Source organism: Rhinopithecus bieti, unplaced genomic scaffold, assembly GCF_001698545.2.
Source record: "Rhinopithecus bieti isolate Rb0 unplaced genomic scaffold, ASM169854v2 scaffold_23898, whole genome shotgun sequence".
NCBI classification, from domain to species: domain Eukaryota; kingdom Metazoa; phylum Chordata; class Mammalia; order Primates; family Cercopithecidae; genus Rhinopithecus; species Rhinopithecus bieti.
The window spans coordinates 461,276-479,520 of NW_016811065.1; the positions used below are offsets into that span (position 1 = coordinate 461,276).

An 18,245-nucleotide genomic window follows, 5' to 3' on the forward strand; every position below is an offset into this window, starting at 1 on the left:
ATACTTAAATGAAATAACTAGAGACCCATATTAAGTGGAGGAAATAATAAGAGATTAGAATAAATAGGATTTGAATAGGCAGAGAGAATGAAATAGAGCATTTCAAACAACCGATGATGAAAGTATTAAATTGCCTTGATGTTGTAAAGAGAATGTGTATAGGCCGGGCGCGGTGGCTCAAGCCTGTAATCCCAGCACTTTGGGAGGCCGAGGCGGGCGGATCACAAGGTCAGGAGATCGAGACCATCCTGGCTAACACGGTGAAACCCCGTCTCTACTAAAAAATACAAAAAAAAAAACTAGCCGGGCGAGGTGGCGGGTGCCTGTAGTCCCAGCTACTCGGGAGGCTGAGACAGGAGAATGGCGTGAACCCGGGAGGCGGAGCTTGCAGTGAGCTGAGATCTGGCCAAAAAAAAAAAAGAGAGAGAATGTGTATAGAGTAGTTGCGAAAAAAGAACAACAGTGAATAAATAATGTTGGGGAAGATTAAGGACAGTATGCCTTTTATGGTAGGAGGAATAGGGTAATTTTTTTTTGTAGGGGTTTATTTTAAGGATGTGTATATGAGAGAAAGGCAGAACATTTAAGAACTCAAAAGTAAACGGTGGATATTAAGCAGCTTAAGGAATTCAGCTGCATAGTTCTTTGTACTTAAATGTGATTTAGGTTTTCTCTGCATATATATTTCTCTCTTGTTTCTGTACCAACTGGTTTCTTTACCCTATTGAACAGAGTAGAGTTTACTCTGAACATATTTTTCTACCTCAAAGCTTGTGTTCCTAGGGTGATGTAGCTGTTCTTTTCAAGTCTACTTACTTTTTTAAAAATTATTTTGGATACATACTAGTTGTACATTTTTATGGGCTACATGTGGTATTTTGATACAAGCACACAATTGTCATGTGGTTGCCTTATAGAGTTTATTCTCTTTTTCCACCTCCAAACTTTTGCTTGCTCATGGCTTCTGTTCCCTCATAGCTCTGCTTGCATATACTTGTTATAGTCTGTTGTAATTTTACTTCATTAATTAATTCATTCAAAAAACAATAAGTACCTCCTGGATACCAAGTTCAGTCCTAGGCACTGGAGATATATCAGTGAAAAAAAAAAAAACAGATAAACCTTCCTGCCCTAAAGGACAAGACTTCCCTAAATGTTTGTACAGCTGAGATGCAAGAATCTAAATGGAAGCCACTGGCCTACCCTGAAGCCCCTTCAACCCTGATTTTGTTTCATACTTTGAAGGACACTCTCCCAGTAGGTATATATACCCCACAGCCCATCACGCTTGCCATAAACAGTCAGCTCTTGAACCTAAAGGAAGAGGCCAGTGCCAGCCCAGTGCCGAGGGGTCCCTGAAACAGGAACTATAAAGGCGGTCATGGTTTCCTGGTGAGCATGTCTGAAGCCCTGGGGACTCCTCACCTTGTAAGGAGGGGATGGCAACCGGAGGACCACAGGGGGCCACCAGTTGTCAAACTGTAAGGGTTTTACTGCTGATGGAGTTTATATTTTAGTTGGGAGAAGCAGACAATAAACAAAACAAACAAGTGGATTATATGGTATATTTGAAGGTTATCAGTGCTGTGGAGTGAAATAAAACTGGGGCAGGGGCTAAGGAAAGTGGGGTTCCTTTGTGTGTGTTTGGGTTTTAAATAGCCATAAGTAGGAGTCTCCTTGAGAAGGTGACATTCAGCAAAGTCTGTAAGGGAGTGAACAACATTTTCCATTAGAATGAAAAAGGAATGTTTGTATTAAACTGAATTAAAATTGAATTTGTTTTAGCTGAAATAATGGGATCAGGATTTATTGAGTACTTACTAAGTGTCTGATGTTTATGCTAGATATTTTATATCCCTCATCCCAATTAATCCTTGCTCAACTCTAGAAGTCATCATTTTGCAGACCATACAGCTAGTAAGTAAAAGCGCAAGGGTTTATAGTCAGGTGTCAGACTTCAGTGTTTATGCTATCTTCAAAGAGTAAATAAAGGCATGGCAATTATGATGAAGGGTCATAAAACGATAATGTTACTACTTAGGTCAAAAGATTCTTTTCTGCTATTTAGCAGGGTAAATGGAATTTCACCAATGAAGAAATGGATTATTTGATTTATATACAAATTAATATGTCACCAAGGATATAAAATCTCTGTTCTTTTGAAAATGTGATAATGTAAAATAAGATACATTTAGAATATTTTAGTTACATATTTACTGGGTATGTTGAATAATTTCCTTTTCAAACTTGCTAATTTATTTATCATATAATGGGGTACAGAACTTTCATTTTCTTGTTGATGCAGCTAACTCTGAGAGTGTCTTTGACTTTTCAGTGTTTTGACTCATTCATTTTAATTTAACTGGAGTCAGGCTTTCCTATGTGAAGTACTATTTTCCTCAAACGGGGAACTTACTAATAATTTCAAATTAAAAAGAGCTTGTGGCAAAAGGACTTTTCCAATTCTTGGCAAGTGTGAAGTTCATTGCAATTATGCTGTGGATAGAAATCTTTCCAAAGGGGGGAAATCACTCTACAAAGGCACACTTTCAATCCATTTCTCTCATGTGACTTGAACACGAAATGATTTTAACAGCCATGTGTCAATCTGGACATTATTCTTAGTTGTTTAGTACTTCAAAAGCACTTTCAAGAGGGAATTGTTTTGCTTATTCGTGATTCCAAATCAAATACACAGAGAGATTTGGAAGATTTGCAACAGGAAGTAATCTCAGTTCTATGCAGCCACTAATCTTGTGTAGAAAAATTCAGCATTTATGAACAAAGGAAAAGCAGTCTCTTTTAAGTTATAAATATCAGCCAATGTAGGTTGCATTGTTTAAATAATTAAAATGAAGAAGCTGTTTGTAAGTTCATTTTCTTGAGCTGCATTCCTAGAATCATTTTAGAATTGGCCTGGTTCTGAGACACCTAATTGAACAGATCTTTTTCTTACAAGAATACCCTCTTCCTACATGTTATTACGATAATAGTGATATAGTGTCTGCATAGATTTCTGGAGTCTATATAACCTTGACATAAGTTAACTGCATCCAATTCTGATAATTCTGTGAGGTAAATATTCCCATTGTATGTGGATAAGTGAGAGGTATAATGGTTTCCCCAAAGTTATCTAGTTAATAAGTAATAGGGCCAGTATTAGAAGCCAGGTCTTCTGACTGCAAATCTGACGCTTTTCCCGTCACATCATCTTACCTTTTTGTGCTGCTTTCTTAGTTGGACATCACACTGTTGGCTCCGTCAAGTTTGTATCTATTTAAATCTCTAGGTCTTTTACATATGTTGTTTTTAAGTCAGGTTCTCCTCATCCTATACATCTGTAATTGATATTTTTGAACGTAAATACTGGACTTTGTTTATCCCCATCCATTTTCATCTTATTATTTTCTACTTATGGTTCTAGCCTTTTGAAATCTTTTCAATCTTGATTCTGTTATCCAATTTATTTGTTATTCCTTCCAGCTGTTTGTCAATAGCAAATTTTATAAGTAGAATGTCTTTGAAGTTGTAGAAGCCATCCTAGTAATCTCTAGTATATGCTGTGCTTATCACATAGTTGGAACTTAATAAGTGGTAATTGATAAAAAAAAAAAAAGTGATTTTTTTACAGGACAGGGAAAAGGAAATCTGCATATAATCATTTATGGAAAAAAAAAACCCTCAATATACAAAGGGGGGAATTCTGTTGTGTTTATTTCTCATATTTTAATACATTTATAAATAATATTTTCATGGTAGAAAAGTCATTAATTATTTTCTTTTACATCTGAATTTGTTTTCAGTACTTCAGGAATCCATTGCCTGTGATGGTAGTTTTCTGAAATTTTACTGTGGTCACTGAGGATTCTAGAATTTGTCTATGGAGGAGCCTGAAATGAGGAAATCTAGTTGTAAGGAGAGCTATCACACTTATTTTGTGACTATTTGCACAGCAAGCAAAGATTTTTTTACCTAGACTATATGTTAAAAATTAACAAAAGTAACGAAACATTCTAAAGAAATTTTTATTCATGCTAAACATGAGATTGAAGAAACATTAGTTTTCTGTACTAAATAATATAATTATTATTTAGTATTATATTTTTATTTAGCATGTTTTATGGGTGGTGCTCATGAAGGTTTTGCAGTGAGAAGCTAACATCTCCCAAGCTAACTCTAGGTGCCATCACTACTGGGGTACAAAGAGTGATCCAAGCCAGCCACTCAGCATCTATTTGCCTGCGTGGTCTTACTATATTCTTTATAACTCTTTATAAGCAATAAGTTTATAATTCTCTATAAGGCATAACTTTTGTGAAGTGAAAATAACGTGTAAAAAGATAATGTCAACAGTTAGTACTGGTATTGCAGATGGAAATAAAAGTTCATGGATAATGCTACTATTATGTAGTATAACATAAAGTCAATTTTATTAATAAAACTTATTTAAATAGGTTTATCAAGTGCTTTAAATCTGTAGTTATAGGATTAATAAAGTCCAGAAAGAACTACTTAAAATCTTCAGTTGTACATAGGGCATCTTGTGGCAGAAGCTATATAATAAGTGTTGCATTCATAGGGATTCATGAAGGTAGTGGGTTGTAGTCCCATTCATTTTTGAGAGTCCATTCTGTTCAACTTTTAAAAAATAGTTTTGATCTTGTATATTTTCACGTTTATTTTCAGTTTTGTACATTTTTATGCTTAAATGGAAGGTAAAACTCCAATTGTCTAATGCTTCGTGTAAGCACATGAAACATAATTTTTAGTGATCTGGGAGATGGAGACTGTCACAGACCTCATTAGTCAGAAACAAAATGTGTCATCCTAATAAAACTTGCTTTTATGAAGCAGCTGGACAAGCGATTATTCTGACTTTTTCTAAGCCGTAGTCAGTAGATTTCACTGCCATTATCTTTACAAACATCTGAGTGAATTAATGCATCAATCTCTGAGTATATAACATAATATACAACTACTGAATGTATAATGTAAAGTCATGCTGTTTTAGATTTCATGACTGTATCAACAAATACTCTGTACGTGGTAATCAGGGTAATGTAGTTACATTCAAAGTGTTAAATTTTTGAATTATTGAAGTCATCTTTATTGAATTATGTATTTGAAACTTTTGTCTATTTCATAAAACGATTTCAGGCAACTTGTATTTGGAGACATCTCTCCATTAAACCTGAACGGTATTACACACCATCTGTAACTGTTGAAATTGGTATTATTTATATAGGCTACTTTGTTCTAAAATTAATTTCTATCCCCCAATAGCTCACTGATTTATGTTTGTGGAATACATTTCCAAAACTACTTTTTTTGGCATCCTTTTCAATGGTCAAGAATTAAGTTTATCTTTGTAATTTTCTCCTATTTATGTAGAAAGTTAGGCCCTCCTATTTGATGTTTGAAGATACATGCAAGAGTATATTTTGAATTTCTGATCATTAAGTCACTTGGTCAAATCTTTCTAGAATGATATATTGAATCCTCTTTCTTGTTTTCCTAAATGCCCGAGAAATAATGTCTTTCCTATATCATTTTGTTTTATCTTGTAGTTTATTTCTTTGCTAGTTTCCTGTTTTTGATTGACCTCACCTAGTTCTTTTCTTCGTTTTAGCATTTCTTCCCTCCCTAATTTCCTGAATTTTATGCTATTTTTTCCAAGAGTTGTGTTCTTCTTAGGATGAAGAACTTGTATTTTTCTATGGTTATGTATATCACCTGTATTGTTATTTTACTTACAATAAGATGCTCCAAAGCAGCGCTGACACAGGAATGTGTAACAAAGCCCTGCAAAGAGTCTAAAATTGATTGTTTTGTAACTGTTACCAAAAAATAAAAATAAAAAAATACATAAAGCTAGTATTTTGGAAAAGAACAAAAATGCTAGCCATAGCAATGAATGAGTTTGCAAACTATGAAATATAAAAGGTTAGAGGTTCTCAATGAGTAATAGAATTTCTAAGGGAAATTTTTATACCTTGATTACTATAGAGTGTGTGTCCATCTAGATGAAGAAATAAAATAATGAATAAATTGCATATTTTCTTTCTGTTACCAGCTGAAGCAAACTTTAATTAGATCCCAATTTGCTTGTACTTATAAAGATGACTACATAATAAGCAAGGATAATTGGAATAATGTTAATTTAGCATCAAAGCCTTTGTGTGTGCTTCACATGGAAAATGACCTTTCTGGTAATTGACCTTATTTATGCAATTAAATAACAATTTAATTCTAGTCTACTAATTAGTTTTAACTTAAGTAAAATTAGATAATTTTTGCAAAGTACTGTGAAATGTGAAAGGTTATATTTGTAAAGACCTCAGTTTATTTAAAAGTTAAATCTAAGTACAAATTTATGGATAGGAATAGGACATAGTTTGATTTAACTAAATGTATTTAAGAAATAATTTGTAGCATATGTTTAAGGATTAAATGTCATGCATTCAAACAAATATTTGTTAGTAGGGCTGACAAGTTGATTACTGGCCAAAGTTAACTCAGAGGTGCTATGGTAAAATGAAAAGTAATGGGATAGTAATGTAGCTGTATTTGTTAATCATATAATTTATAGCATTATTTTACTTTAAAAATAAACATTTGAATATTCTTTAGCCATTTTAAAGTTTATTGTAAAGTTCTCGTGAATATTAATACTAAATATTATATAATTCCTTTCCGCTTTTTATCTTGCATAACAGAGGGTGTAAATTCATCTGTTGGAAGATCAACAATTGGAAAGAGTTTTGGAAATGTTCATCTGGACAGAAGTAAAAATGAAAAAGTATCAAGAAAATCAACTAGTCAGACAGGAAATAAAAGCTCAAAAAGGAAACAGGTGGATTTGGATGGTGAAAATATTCTCTGTGATAATGGAAATGAACCACCTCAACATAAAAATGTTAAAATACCTAAGAAATCAAATGATTCACAGAATAAATTGTACAGCAAACTAGCTAAAGTAGCAAAAAGTAATAAATGTACTGCCAAGGACAAGTTGATTCCTGGCCAGGCAAAGTTAACTCAGTTTTTTAGACTGTAAATTTGTGTCTTCTATGCTTTAGGTTTATGTATCTATAAACCATTCACCAAAGACATGCTTAATTTTTAAGAGATCAAGGTGTACATTATGATGATTTATTATTTTGGTCTACAGTGTATGTAAGGTTAGTATGTTAAGCATTGTTTAAAAATACTAGTAAGTCATAATTATGCAGAATTTTCACAAAGTTTAATGCACAGTAAAAGCATATCATTTCAGTTACTGATACATCTTAACACTACTTTCTTTTAAAACAGACATTTAACATGGACAAGTTATAGTAGCATTAGGGGCTTCTCCTCCCATTGACAATTAAATGCTTTTATTTTCTTCTGAAAAGATGATGTGGACCAACAGGTATCAGACTTGCCAACAAGGTCGGTAGACTCTTCCCAGCATACATCTGAGCACTGAAGGAAGAAGAAAGTTTAAATTGTTTAAAGGACTATGATTATCACACAAAATTTATTAAGAAAAAAGAATGAATCTAGCATAACTAATTCTGAGTAAACCAAAATGATAATAATTAATTGTTGCTATTCAATCCCACATTTTTGGCAGGTGTAATTGAGCCATGGTCTTATTTGATTTTGTTATGATTGCATCCAAATTCGCTTTAATTCAGAGTTCTGTTTAATGGTGGTAGGACGTAGAATTGAATTTTGAAAAGACTACTCACTGTCAAAATCTCTCCTTCCTATAGGAAATTTAGCTGAGTTTTCTTCATCCCCAATTTCTCTCTTTTCTTGTGTTGATTCAGTATTCTGAACTCCATTTTCAGCTGGAAAAGCTACAGATCCTTTTAGTGCAAGATAAGGTTTTATAGCCAGATTCAGTGGCAGACCATGATTTAAGAAATTATGTTTGGAGCCTGTGTTCTGTAAAGAGAAGGTTGATTTGTTTTTTAGCTATCATATTCAGAGTGGAACTTTAATACAACTGTATAATATTCTTGTTGATCAATTCAAAGATGCTCTGCACTGTTTTGACTCTTTAAAATACCTTAGATGCAAATTTATAGGAGAAAAAAAAAAAAAAACTTTCAGATAAGAGGGTTTTCCAGGATGGAAGAACTACCTGGCATGTAAGAAATGTCAGTTGTCCTAATGCATATTGTGACTGCATATACTTCTGTTTATAAAAGTATTAGTTTTACTTTTCAGAGAATTTGTAAGAATCATTTAAATTTTCATTGAAATAAATGACAAGTCACATTGCCACTTACCTTTGAAATTTTGTTTTCCTCTTCGTTCATGAAACTGCTCTCATCGTTTTTATATTGTTCCAGGGAAGGAGCAATAACTGATTCTTCTGCAGTGTCTTCCTTCTGAAAGGCTTTCCCCAACCTGAATGTATTAAATACCATGTCATCGTCTAAATTTCTTATGGACTTGGATGCTGAAAGTAAAATACCTTGAGAAAACAAAGAAAAAGTTAGTATTAATATGTAGGAAGAGAGATTCATTTTTGCTATTCTTAGTTTGATGTTCGCATACAGTCAAACAAGAAAGAAAATGAAAAATTTCTCAGCCTGGTTGGCAAACGATTCTGTATCTTTATATATTTTCCAGCTTGAATACAAAGTACTTCAAAGAATTATACTTTTCATCATTTTAGAAATGACTCAACAGATTGAGGCTAACCTTTATGCAGCTGCTAATACCTATTGTTTTGGTTTTAGTGGCACATTATTTTGAGTGTGAATTTTCTCAGCATCTGATTAAGATCCTTGGTAGAATGCTTTCTGTTGAGTAGATTATAGTCTCTTGAAAATGGGTTGTTATTAAAGAAGACCACAGGACATCAGGCTCTCTCTATATTATTGTTTCCTTCCATGTATTTTCTGATTAAGTAAAGATATTAAAACTCAAGTTATTTCACTCAAGGATGATAAGGATAAAGTTTTATTTCCTTTTAATCCTGATTAAACTGAAATAATCCTCAAAAGGGATTTTCTTTTATAAATACTTGATATAGTCTTTGGTGATTAAGGTACATATGCCTGTCAGTGTGAACAAAAACCCATTCATGCTATATCAAAAATTGACCTGTCAGGTGTATTTTATCTCTGCATTTACAAAAGGATAATAGGTACAAATATTTATTAATGAATTGAGCAATTAATGAATAAGTCCATGAAAATAATATTTGTGTGCCCATAAACATTACTTTTGGATGATGGGTGTATATTGTATGACTTTTAATTAAACATTTCAGAGTTAATTTCTAATTTTGACCCCAATAAGTAAGATAATACATTCTTTTATATGTCTTCTGGTACATATATGTAAGAATTTTTCTAGAGTATATTTCTCAGTATGGAATTGCTGAGTCATGGAGTATGTATATGTTCAGCTTTACTAATGCCAAAATGTTTTCCCACATAGTTTTGTGCGATTTGTGCCTCCGATAAACAGGGTATGAGAATTTCCATTGTTCTATGTCCTAGCTGACTCTTAGGCATCTCATTGTCCTTTTAATTTGTATTTTCGTAATTACCAAAGAGGTCAAGTGTCTTCCTATATGTTTATGAGCCATTTATGTTTCCTCTTATGTTAAATGCTTTTTTTTTTTTTTTTTTTTGCTTTGTCCATTTTTCTATTGGGTTGCCTTTTTCTAATATATTTATGGAAGTTCTTTATATATTCTGAATATTAATTGTTAGTTATATATATTGCAATTATTTTCTCAGTTTGTGACATATTTTCAACCCCTCTATGGTGTCTTTTGGTGAACCAAACTGATTAATTTTGATGTTACATTTTTTTCTTTTTTCTTTATGGCAACTACTTTTAATGTGTTGTTTTTAAGAAATCCTTCTCAATCCTTAGATTATTAATGTGTTTTCATATGTTTTCTTCTAAAAGTTTAAATATTTTGACTTTCATGTTTAGGTTTGTAATTCATCTGTAATTTTGTGTATGATGTAAGATAGAGATGTAATTTTACTTTTTCCAATGTCCTTATGTATTTCTCGAAGAATTCGTCCTGTCCCCACTAATCTACAGTGCCATCTCTGCAGTATATCAGATTTCTATATATGTGTGGGCTTCTTTCAGAATGTTCTATTCCACAGCCAAATCTACAGTATTAATATAACTTTAAAATAATTTTTAATACTTGGTAGGTCAAATTTCCCAGCCCTCTACTCACCCACATGTTTTTCTTTTTCAGCAGTTCCTTAGCTATTCTTAGTCATTTATTTTCCATATAAATCTTAAAATCAGCTTTTCAAGTTCTGTAAGAACACTTGACAGGATATTAAGGTTCAAGTTAGGTATCCCTTATCTGAAACACTTAGGACCAGAAGTATTTTTGGATTTGGGATTTTTTTTCAGAATTTGGAACATTTGCATTATATCAGTTAAGCATCCCAAAATCTGAAATCTGAAATGCTTCAGTGAATATAAATTTTTTTAGCATATTGTTAATGCTCAAGAAGTTTCAGATTTTGGAGCATTTTTGGATTTGGGGTTTTCAGAGTTGGGATGCTCAACCTATAATCACATTGGTTTTAAAGATTAATTTTGAAGAAGGATTGATATCCTGAAGGTAATTTATTATCTATGAGCGTGGCATTTTTCTATATTTGCTTAGATCTTCTTTAATCTTTTTTTTTCTTCTTTAATCTTTTAATGACATTTTCTTTTCTTCATAAAGGTCTTCCATACCTTTGTTGAGAGAATTATAATTCTTTATCATTTTAATTGAATTTCTTATTTTGGTTATTATAAATTGTATTTTTTTAAAATGATATTTCTTACATTATTGCTGGTATGTGCATGTGCATTTGGCTTTTGCATAGTAATTTGATAACAGAAAAAACTTTCCAAACTCTTTTTTTTTTCTTTTTAATAAAAGTTTATGAATGTATAGATTCTTTGGGATTTTGTATGAAGACAATTGATATAAATGATATAATAATGGCATTTTATCTCTTTCTCCTCCGTTCATCTGTATTGTGTATACATGTCTATGTGTCTGTTCGTGTGTTCATACACACTGGCCAAAGCCTCCAGTAAATACTGAAAATGGAGATAAGAGATATCCTTGCAGTGTTACTGATTTTACAGGTAATGATTTTAATGCTTCACCATGGAGCATAATGTTTGATGTAGGTTTCTTATAGATACTTGTTATAAAGTACAGGATGTTCTTTTCTATTTCTGCCTTACTAATAGTTTTTATCATGAATTGTTGAATATTATTGAATGCTATTTTTTGCATATATTGAGATGACCAGATCATTTTCTCCTTCAGGCTTTAGAAATATTAACAGATTTTTCTAATGTTAAACTAACCATGTGTTCATGAAAGAAACCTTTAAATTATTGGATTCGGCCGGGCGTAGTGGCTCACGTCTGTAATCCTAGCACTTCGGGAGGCCGAGGTGGGTGGGTCACAAGGTCAGGAGATCAAGACCATCCTGGCTAACATGGTGAAACCCCATCTCTACTAAAAATACAAAAAAAAATTAGCCGGGCATGGTGGCGGGCACCTGCAGTCCCAGCTACTCGGGAGACTGAGGCAGGAGAATGGCTTGAACCCGGGAGGCAGAGCTTGCAGTGAGCCAAGATCATGCTATTGTGCTCCAGCCTGGGCAACAGAGCGAGATTCCATCTCAAAAAAAAAAAAAAAAAATTATTGATTTCAGTTTGGCAATATTTGATTTAGTACATTTTACGTTTTTATGAATAAGAAAGATTGATTTGTAATTTTCCTTTTTTATATTGACTTTGGTTTGATATTAAGGTTGTACTAATTTCATACATTTGAGGCAAGATTTATCCTTCTTTCTTTTCTCTCTTGTTAGACTTTGGGTTTGGTGTTTTCTTGGTAGGATTTTTGTTGTTAAGAATTAATTTACTTTCTTCAGTAGCTGTAGGAACATTTAGCTTCTCTGTTTCTTTTTTAGTTTGTTTTAGGAATTTACATTATTGTATAATTTTTCTTTTTCACTTAAGTACATTTTATCTGAGGTAGACTTAACTGTTGATTTTCTCGGGGACTATTAAGATCTTTCTCAGTAAATGTTTTGTGAGTATAATTATAAACAAAGGACTCTGACATCCCTTGACTTTTTTGAGCTTAGAGCTTCCTTATCTTTTTAATATTGTTAGTTGTGCCCTACTTTGTTTGCCTTGGTTTGAACCTGGTTTGGATGTGCCTGTTTAATCTATAAAAGTCCTTGTTAGGCTGGACGCAGTGGCTCACACCTGTAATCCCAGCACTTTGGGAGGCCGAGGTGGGTGGATCACCTGAGGTCAGGAGTTTGTGACCAGCCTGGCCAACATGGTGAAACCCCATCTCTACTAAAAATATAAAAATTAGCCTGGCATGGTTGTGGGCACCTGTAATCCCAGCTACTTAAGAGGCTCAGGCAGGAGAATTGCTTGAACCTGGGAGATGGAGGTTGCAGTGAGCCAACACAGTGCCATTGCACTCCAGCCTAGACAACGGAGCAAGACTGTCTCAAAAAAAAAAAAAAAAAAAAAAAAGTCCTTGTTCTAGGAGGGTAATAAATATTAATAATTACGTATTTTGTTTTACATTTCCGCCGGATGAATTGGCTTGACTGATCTTCACTCAAAATTGGGACCAAATCCAAATGATTTTGACGGTTTAGAAAAGTTAATGCTTTATTTTGTTTAAACTGTCATAGCCTCTGAACATTATGAGGTTTTGCCATAACCATTTAATTATGGAGATAGTTTCCAATTTTTTTAATGATAACTTTTTAAAAAACAAAAATTGGTTACTGTGATGTGCAGTGGAGCATAGCAGACTTCTTTTTCATTGATGCTGAAAATGGAATGTCCCCAAGTAGTAGAAGGGAACTTTGGAGAGGTAAAACTATTGCTAGATGGGTTTGGGTGGTTCAGTAAACCTTGCAAAGGCAAAAGGCTTATATCAAATATGATCTTCTTTTTCTGTAGAACTACTGCTGACACTACGTATTTGTAAGTCACTTTATTAAAGTTCTCTTTGCTCCAGTTAACACATCTTTGCTATGTGTCGCTGGTAAATTAAATGTCAATTGGCCATTGGCTTACTGAGAATCATCATTTCTTAGTGGCTAATTGTATGAGTGTAAAAGCCAAGATTGCTCACTTATATAAATTATCAAAAGATGTAAGAAAAGTTAAAACTCCTTCTCAGATTTCTATAGTACACAACCCATACACTTTCACCTAGAGTTTACCATTAACATTTCACTTCTATCCTTCCATCCCTTTATTAATCATCTTATTCTTTTAATTCATTTAAAAGTATACTGCATATATCAGTATGCTTTTCACTAAATACTTCAACATACATATCATTAACTGGAATTTAATAGTTGTATACAGCTTTTTTTTGAAGTAAAATTTATGGAAAGTGAAATGCATAAACCATAAGTGCATATTTGCTAATTTTTGACAAATGTGTATGCTTTTGAAACCCAAAGTCCTTTCAAGATACAGGACATTACCATCACCCCAGAAAGTTATGTCTTACCTTGTTAGAGTTTACATGTACCACCATTTTCCCCATTCCCACCCCTCATTCCAGCTCTGCTCTTAGACAATCACTGTTCTGATTTTTTTCCGCTGTGAATTAGTTTTGCCTATTTTGGAAATATACAGTATGATGTCTTTTATGGAAGGCCTCTTTCACTCAGCATGTTTGACATTCATTTTTAATGTTGTAAGAAGCAGTAGTTCCTTCCTTTTTTATTACTGTTGTATAAATATAGTACAATTGACTTGTCTCTTTTCCTGTTGATGGACTCTTGAATTGTATCCAGTTTTTGGCTATTACAAATAACACTATCTACATTCTTGCACAAGTCTTTTTGTGGACACGTGTTTTTATTTCTCTTGGGTAAATATATAAGAATGGAATTGCTAGGTTATAAGATAGACGTATCTTTAATTTTGTAAGAAATCGTTATTTTCCAAAGTAATTGTACCATTTTATACTTCAACAAAGACTATATTAGAGCTTTGATTGCTCCACAGCCTCACCAGCATTTGATGTTGTCAATCTTAATTTTAGCCATTCTGGTAGATGTTTTAATTACATTTTCCTAGTAACTAATGATGTTGAACACTTTTTCATGTGCTTGTTAGCTATGCATATATTTTCTTTTGTGGAGTGTCTGTTTAAATCTTTTGTTCATTTTGTTGGGTGAGGGATGTTTCTTTTTATGACTGAGTTGTAAGAGTTATATATATTATGTATATATTCCTCCCACCCCAGAAATTGCCCCTCCACCCCAGAATTTTCTTATCTTTATCTGTGTTTCCAATTGGAGTGGGCCACATGAGACATTCTTGTATAAGATTGGAGAGCAGAAGTGAAGCAGATGTCATGTGTGGTTCACACATGATGTCGCTTATCTGCTGGCTCATGTCATTGGCTCAGCAGCAGTCAGGCTTGTGACTGCTCCACTTTCCACTGGATCCACTTCTAGTTTCTCTGACTCCTGGGACACATATGTGCAGTTCTCTGACAAAGGAGACTAGCTGTCCTGAGGACATCCATACCATTGAGGTCAGATGCAGCAAGATCTGATATGAGTTTCAGTCTATCCTCATGGGTTTCAGCTCATGCTGGTAAATTCCAGCATGTTCTTCTTCTTTCCTACTTTACATCCATCTTTCCTTCCCGGCAGCCTGCCCTGTGGACTCCAGCATCTGCTTAATATTGCTTAATTAGCTTTCACCATTGCATGAGACAAATTTATGTAACAAATTGTGTATATATTTCTGTATATGGGAATATGTATGTGTGTTGTTCTGCTTCTGTTTTTGACTTCTGACTGACACTTCCCAACTCTTTACGAGTCTAGCATAAATTTGGTGCCAAAACCTGACAATGATATTACAAGAAGGGAAAATTGTAGGCCAATATTTTTAATGAACATAGATGTAAAATCCTAAACAAAATGTTATCAAATAGAATCCAGTTATGGAAAAGATAAAATTTCATGACCAGGTGAGGTTTATTTCAGAAATGTAAAATTGAACTTTTAGAAAAAAATCAGTAAAGTTCACCACTATAAATGAATAACAGAGAAAAAAACATGATCATCTCAAATATAGAAAAGCACAATGATTGGCTGTGCTGTATGCTACTGTTGAGTAAGATGAGAACTGAGAATTTATCTTTGATTTGGCTATGTGATAGTCATTGCTGACCTTGATGAAGCAGTTTCAATGACACTGGTAGAGATTTAACCTTGACAGGAGAGGATTTAAAAAGAATGGAAAGAGAACAAATGGAAACATTGAATATAAATAATATGTCGCCGATTTACGCTGAAGAATACAGAAAAATTAGATTGTAGATGGACGAGGGTGTGGCTATTACTATTTAAAGCTGGAAGATATTATAACATGATAATGAAAAGAAGTGGCTATACTGAATTTGTGGGACTCAAGTAACAAAAGGATTTACATGCTATTAACAGTATGGAATAAAATAGACATTCATCCTCCTTCCCAACTCTTAAGTATGTGTGGTAGTAAAAGGATCAGTGAAGTGGAGAACTCTATAAGGATATTTGTTATTCAGAAGACATAATACAAAGATTGGAGAGGGAAGAGAGAAGAAGCACAGTGCTGTTTGGAGATGAAAGTATGGGAGGATAGATATCTAGAGGGGCTCATATTTGGGTGGAGAGCAAGGGTAAGAGAAAACAAGGTGGAGTACATTTGGCTAGCAAAATAATTAGTCCTGACACTACCTTAGACAGGGTGTGTGTGTGTGGTGTTGATGTAGTTGGCAAGGAAGGGTAGCCCCTGGTAGGCATTTAGGCCACTCAGAATTCAGCAATAAAATTAGGAGGTTATCCTTATGAGACAGTTTGAATTTGGTTGGTAAGCTGACCTCCAGTTTTTTTTTTTTTCTTTCTTTGAGAAGAGTCAACTTGAGGTTTTATTTGTTTTTAATTTGAAGACTCAGAAGAGAGATCCAAGGCCTCCAGCATGTGGGATTGTAGGGAGTACTTAGAGACTCGAGATATTGGGCCAACTGAGAGTAGTGAAGATGGTTAAGCTCTCATTTTGCTCCAGGAATGGGAGTGGGTAAGGTATCTTCTCACCATGCTCAATGTTTGTGAGATAGTGGGGTGGGAGACATGAGGAGAGTTTATGATGCTCCACTGTAATTAGTCCAGTAACTGTGAGACCAGTTGAGTAGGAACGTGGATATCCTCAAGCTTTGTTCCACTGTTACAGCTGATAAACATGGATGAATTGATTTAAATATTTATTTTGCAACAATGTGGATTTGAATTATGGATATAGTTTCCTCTTTTTGGTTAATTATGTGCCCATTTGAATTCATCTCTGTCTATGAGTACTAGTGGACTAGCTGCTTCCCTGGATCTCATTACTGGATGGTATGTTGCTCTTAGTGTCATCCAAACAGAATTATTTTAAAAGCGAAATGAAGAAGCCAGTTGTAGTGAAATGTACATCACCAATTTTTAGAGCTGTAGACTAATATCATGAAAACTGCCTTAACACCTTTTTGCCACAAATCAAGATATAAGTAACATTAAGAGTTATGTGAGGCCGGGCGTGGTGGCTGATACCTGTAATCCCAGCACTTTGGGAGGCCGAAGAGGGTGGATCATCTGAGGTCAGGAGTTTCAGACCAGCCTGGCCAATATAGTGAAACCCCATCTCTACTAAAAGTAAAAAAAAAAAATTATCCTGGTGTGGTGGCTTGTGTCTATAGTCCCAGCTACTTGGGAGGCTGAGGCACAATAATCTCTTGAACGTGGGCAGTGGAGGTTGCAGTGAGCCGAGAATTCACCACTACACTCCAGCCTGGGCGACAGAGCAAGATTCCATCTCAATTAAAAAAAAAAACAAAAAGTTATATGAACATGCTTGAAATGATGTTCATGGCTAAATTTTTCAGTTACCTTGTAAAGATTATTCTTGGATATTGTTTTGATTCTGAGCAATTTTGGAGTCATCTGATAGTATGCTTCAAGAATAACAATCTGTTGATAGCTTTCAACATTGGGTTACCAACAAAGCTTGTTACTTTGTATACATTGATTCATAATTTCAGGTTTCTTCACCATTATGGTAAGTAGTGCATTGAGTCTTCATTGTAACACATCAGGAATTTATGTTTGTACTCATGGATGTCTTTAGCCCTCAGACATTTCTACTTATATTGAGAACTCTAGACTCAAAACATTTTGAAATGTCGTGGTTTTACTATGTAGGAGGAATGTGTGATTCATTTGTTCTGCTTCATTTTCTTCTGTTTGTGATAGAGATTGGATCAGATAAAAGCATATTGATACTGATATACATGCCATTCTTTTCATTCTATGTATTTATAGTCCTTTTTTGCTGTCATAACTTTGTTTATGATATTCCCTGCTCTTAAAATACCCTCATCTTGTCCCTCCACCTATCTGTATCTAAAATATCCTTAAAGGCCTTCTTTTTGCAGCTTTCTCTGAGTACTACAGCCAGATCCTCTTGTCTGAACTCCAACATGTGTAATACATTATCATCCTGTTTAAATATAATTATTTCTTATATTTATTAATTTATCAAGGCCCTAAATATCTGCATAAGCTTGCCTTCATGGTTTCACTTTTTCATTGTTCTCTATATTCATGCCATGTAACTTTGGCATGCCTTCCCACTGTGGGCAAGGTAACCTGCCCACTGTTGGACTCTGGTTTCAGGCATGTGATTTGCTTTAACTAATTAGATATTATCAGATATCATGCAAGCAGAGACTTGAAATGGTCTTGCACATTGGGAATTCCCTCTTGGGCCTCTGCCACCACCATGAAAACATTCCCATGCTAGCCTGCTGGAGAAAGCCACATGCAGGAGAGCCATGCTACCCTAGTTGCCATAGCTGAGGCTATCCTCGATCAGCACACATCCATTCAAGCACCAGACACTGGAGAAAGTCCACTTGAGGTCAGTAGAGCTGCCTAGCAGATGGCCAGCTGACCCAAAAAGCGTAAGACATAAACGTTTATTGTATACCCTCTGAAGTTTTGCATGTGTTTGTTATACCATATTATTATAGCAATAGGATAATTGATACAAATGTCCTACATGGCCTAGACCATGCATTCCTTGCTAAATTTACTTCTTGCTACTCTGTCCCTCTTTCATCACTCTCTAGCGATATTGGCCTTCTGTTTTTATGATAT

General features: G+C 34.2%; 2 protein-coding genes across 4 annotated transcripts in view; one reads left to right on the top strand and one right to left on the bottom strand.

The window, feature by feature from the left end:
- PARPBP (PARP1 binding protein) overlaps window positions 1-8,281 on the top strand; it is a 73,370-nt gene extending 65,089 nt beyond the window's left edge. For 2 of the 3 annotated variants that reach the window (XM_017893450.1, XM_017893449.1), the window contains exons 10-11: window positions 6,074-6,209; window positions 6,717-8,281. In XM_017893450.1, coding sequence (XP_017748939.1) covers window positions 6,074-6,209; window positions 6,717-7,057 — 477 coding nt within the window. In that variant the 3' untranslated portion in view covers window positions 7,058-8,281. The remainder of the gene's footprint in view (window positions 1-6,073; window positions 6,210-6,716) is intronic. The other variant, XM_017893451.1, reaches the window with a different exon arrangement.
- On the bottom strand, window positions 7,225-8,602 carry PMCH (pro-melanin concentrating hormone). The gene is made up of 3 exons (XM_017893456.1): window positions 8,283-8,602; window positions 7,737-7,935; window positions 7,225-7,467 (listed from the first exon to the last, which is right to left on the bottom strand). Exons 1-3 carry the CDS (start codon window positions 8,520-8,522, stop codon window positions 7,418-7,420), a joined length of 489 nt encoding a protein of 162 aa, XP_017748945.1. The 5' UTR covers window positions 8,523-8,602; the 3' UTR covers window positions 7,225-7,417.
- Window positions 8,603-18,245: the final 9,643 nt, after the last annotated feature.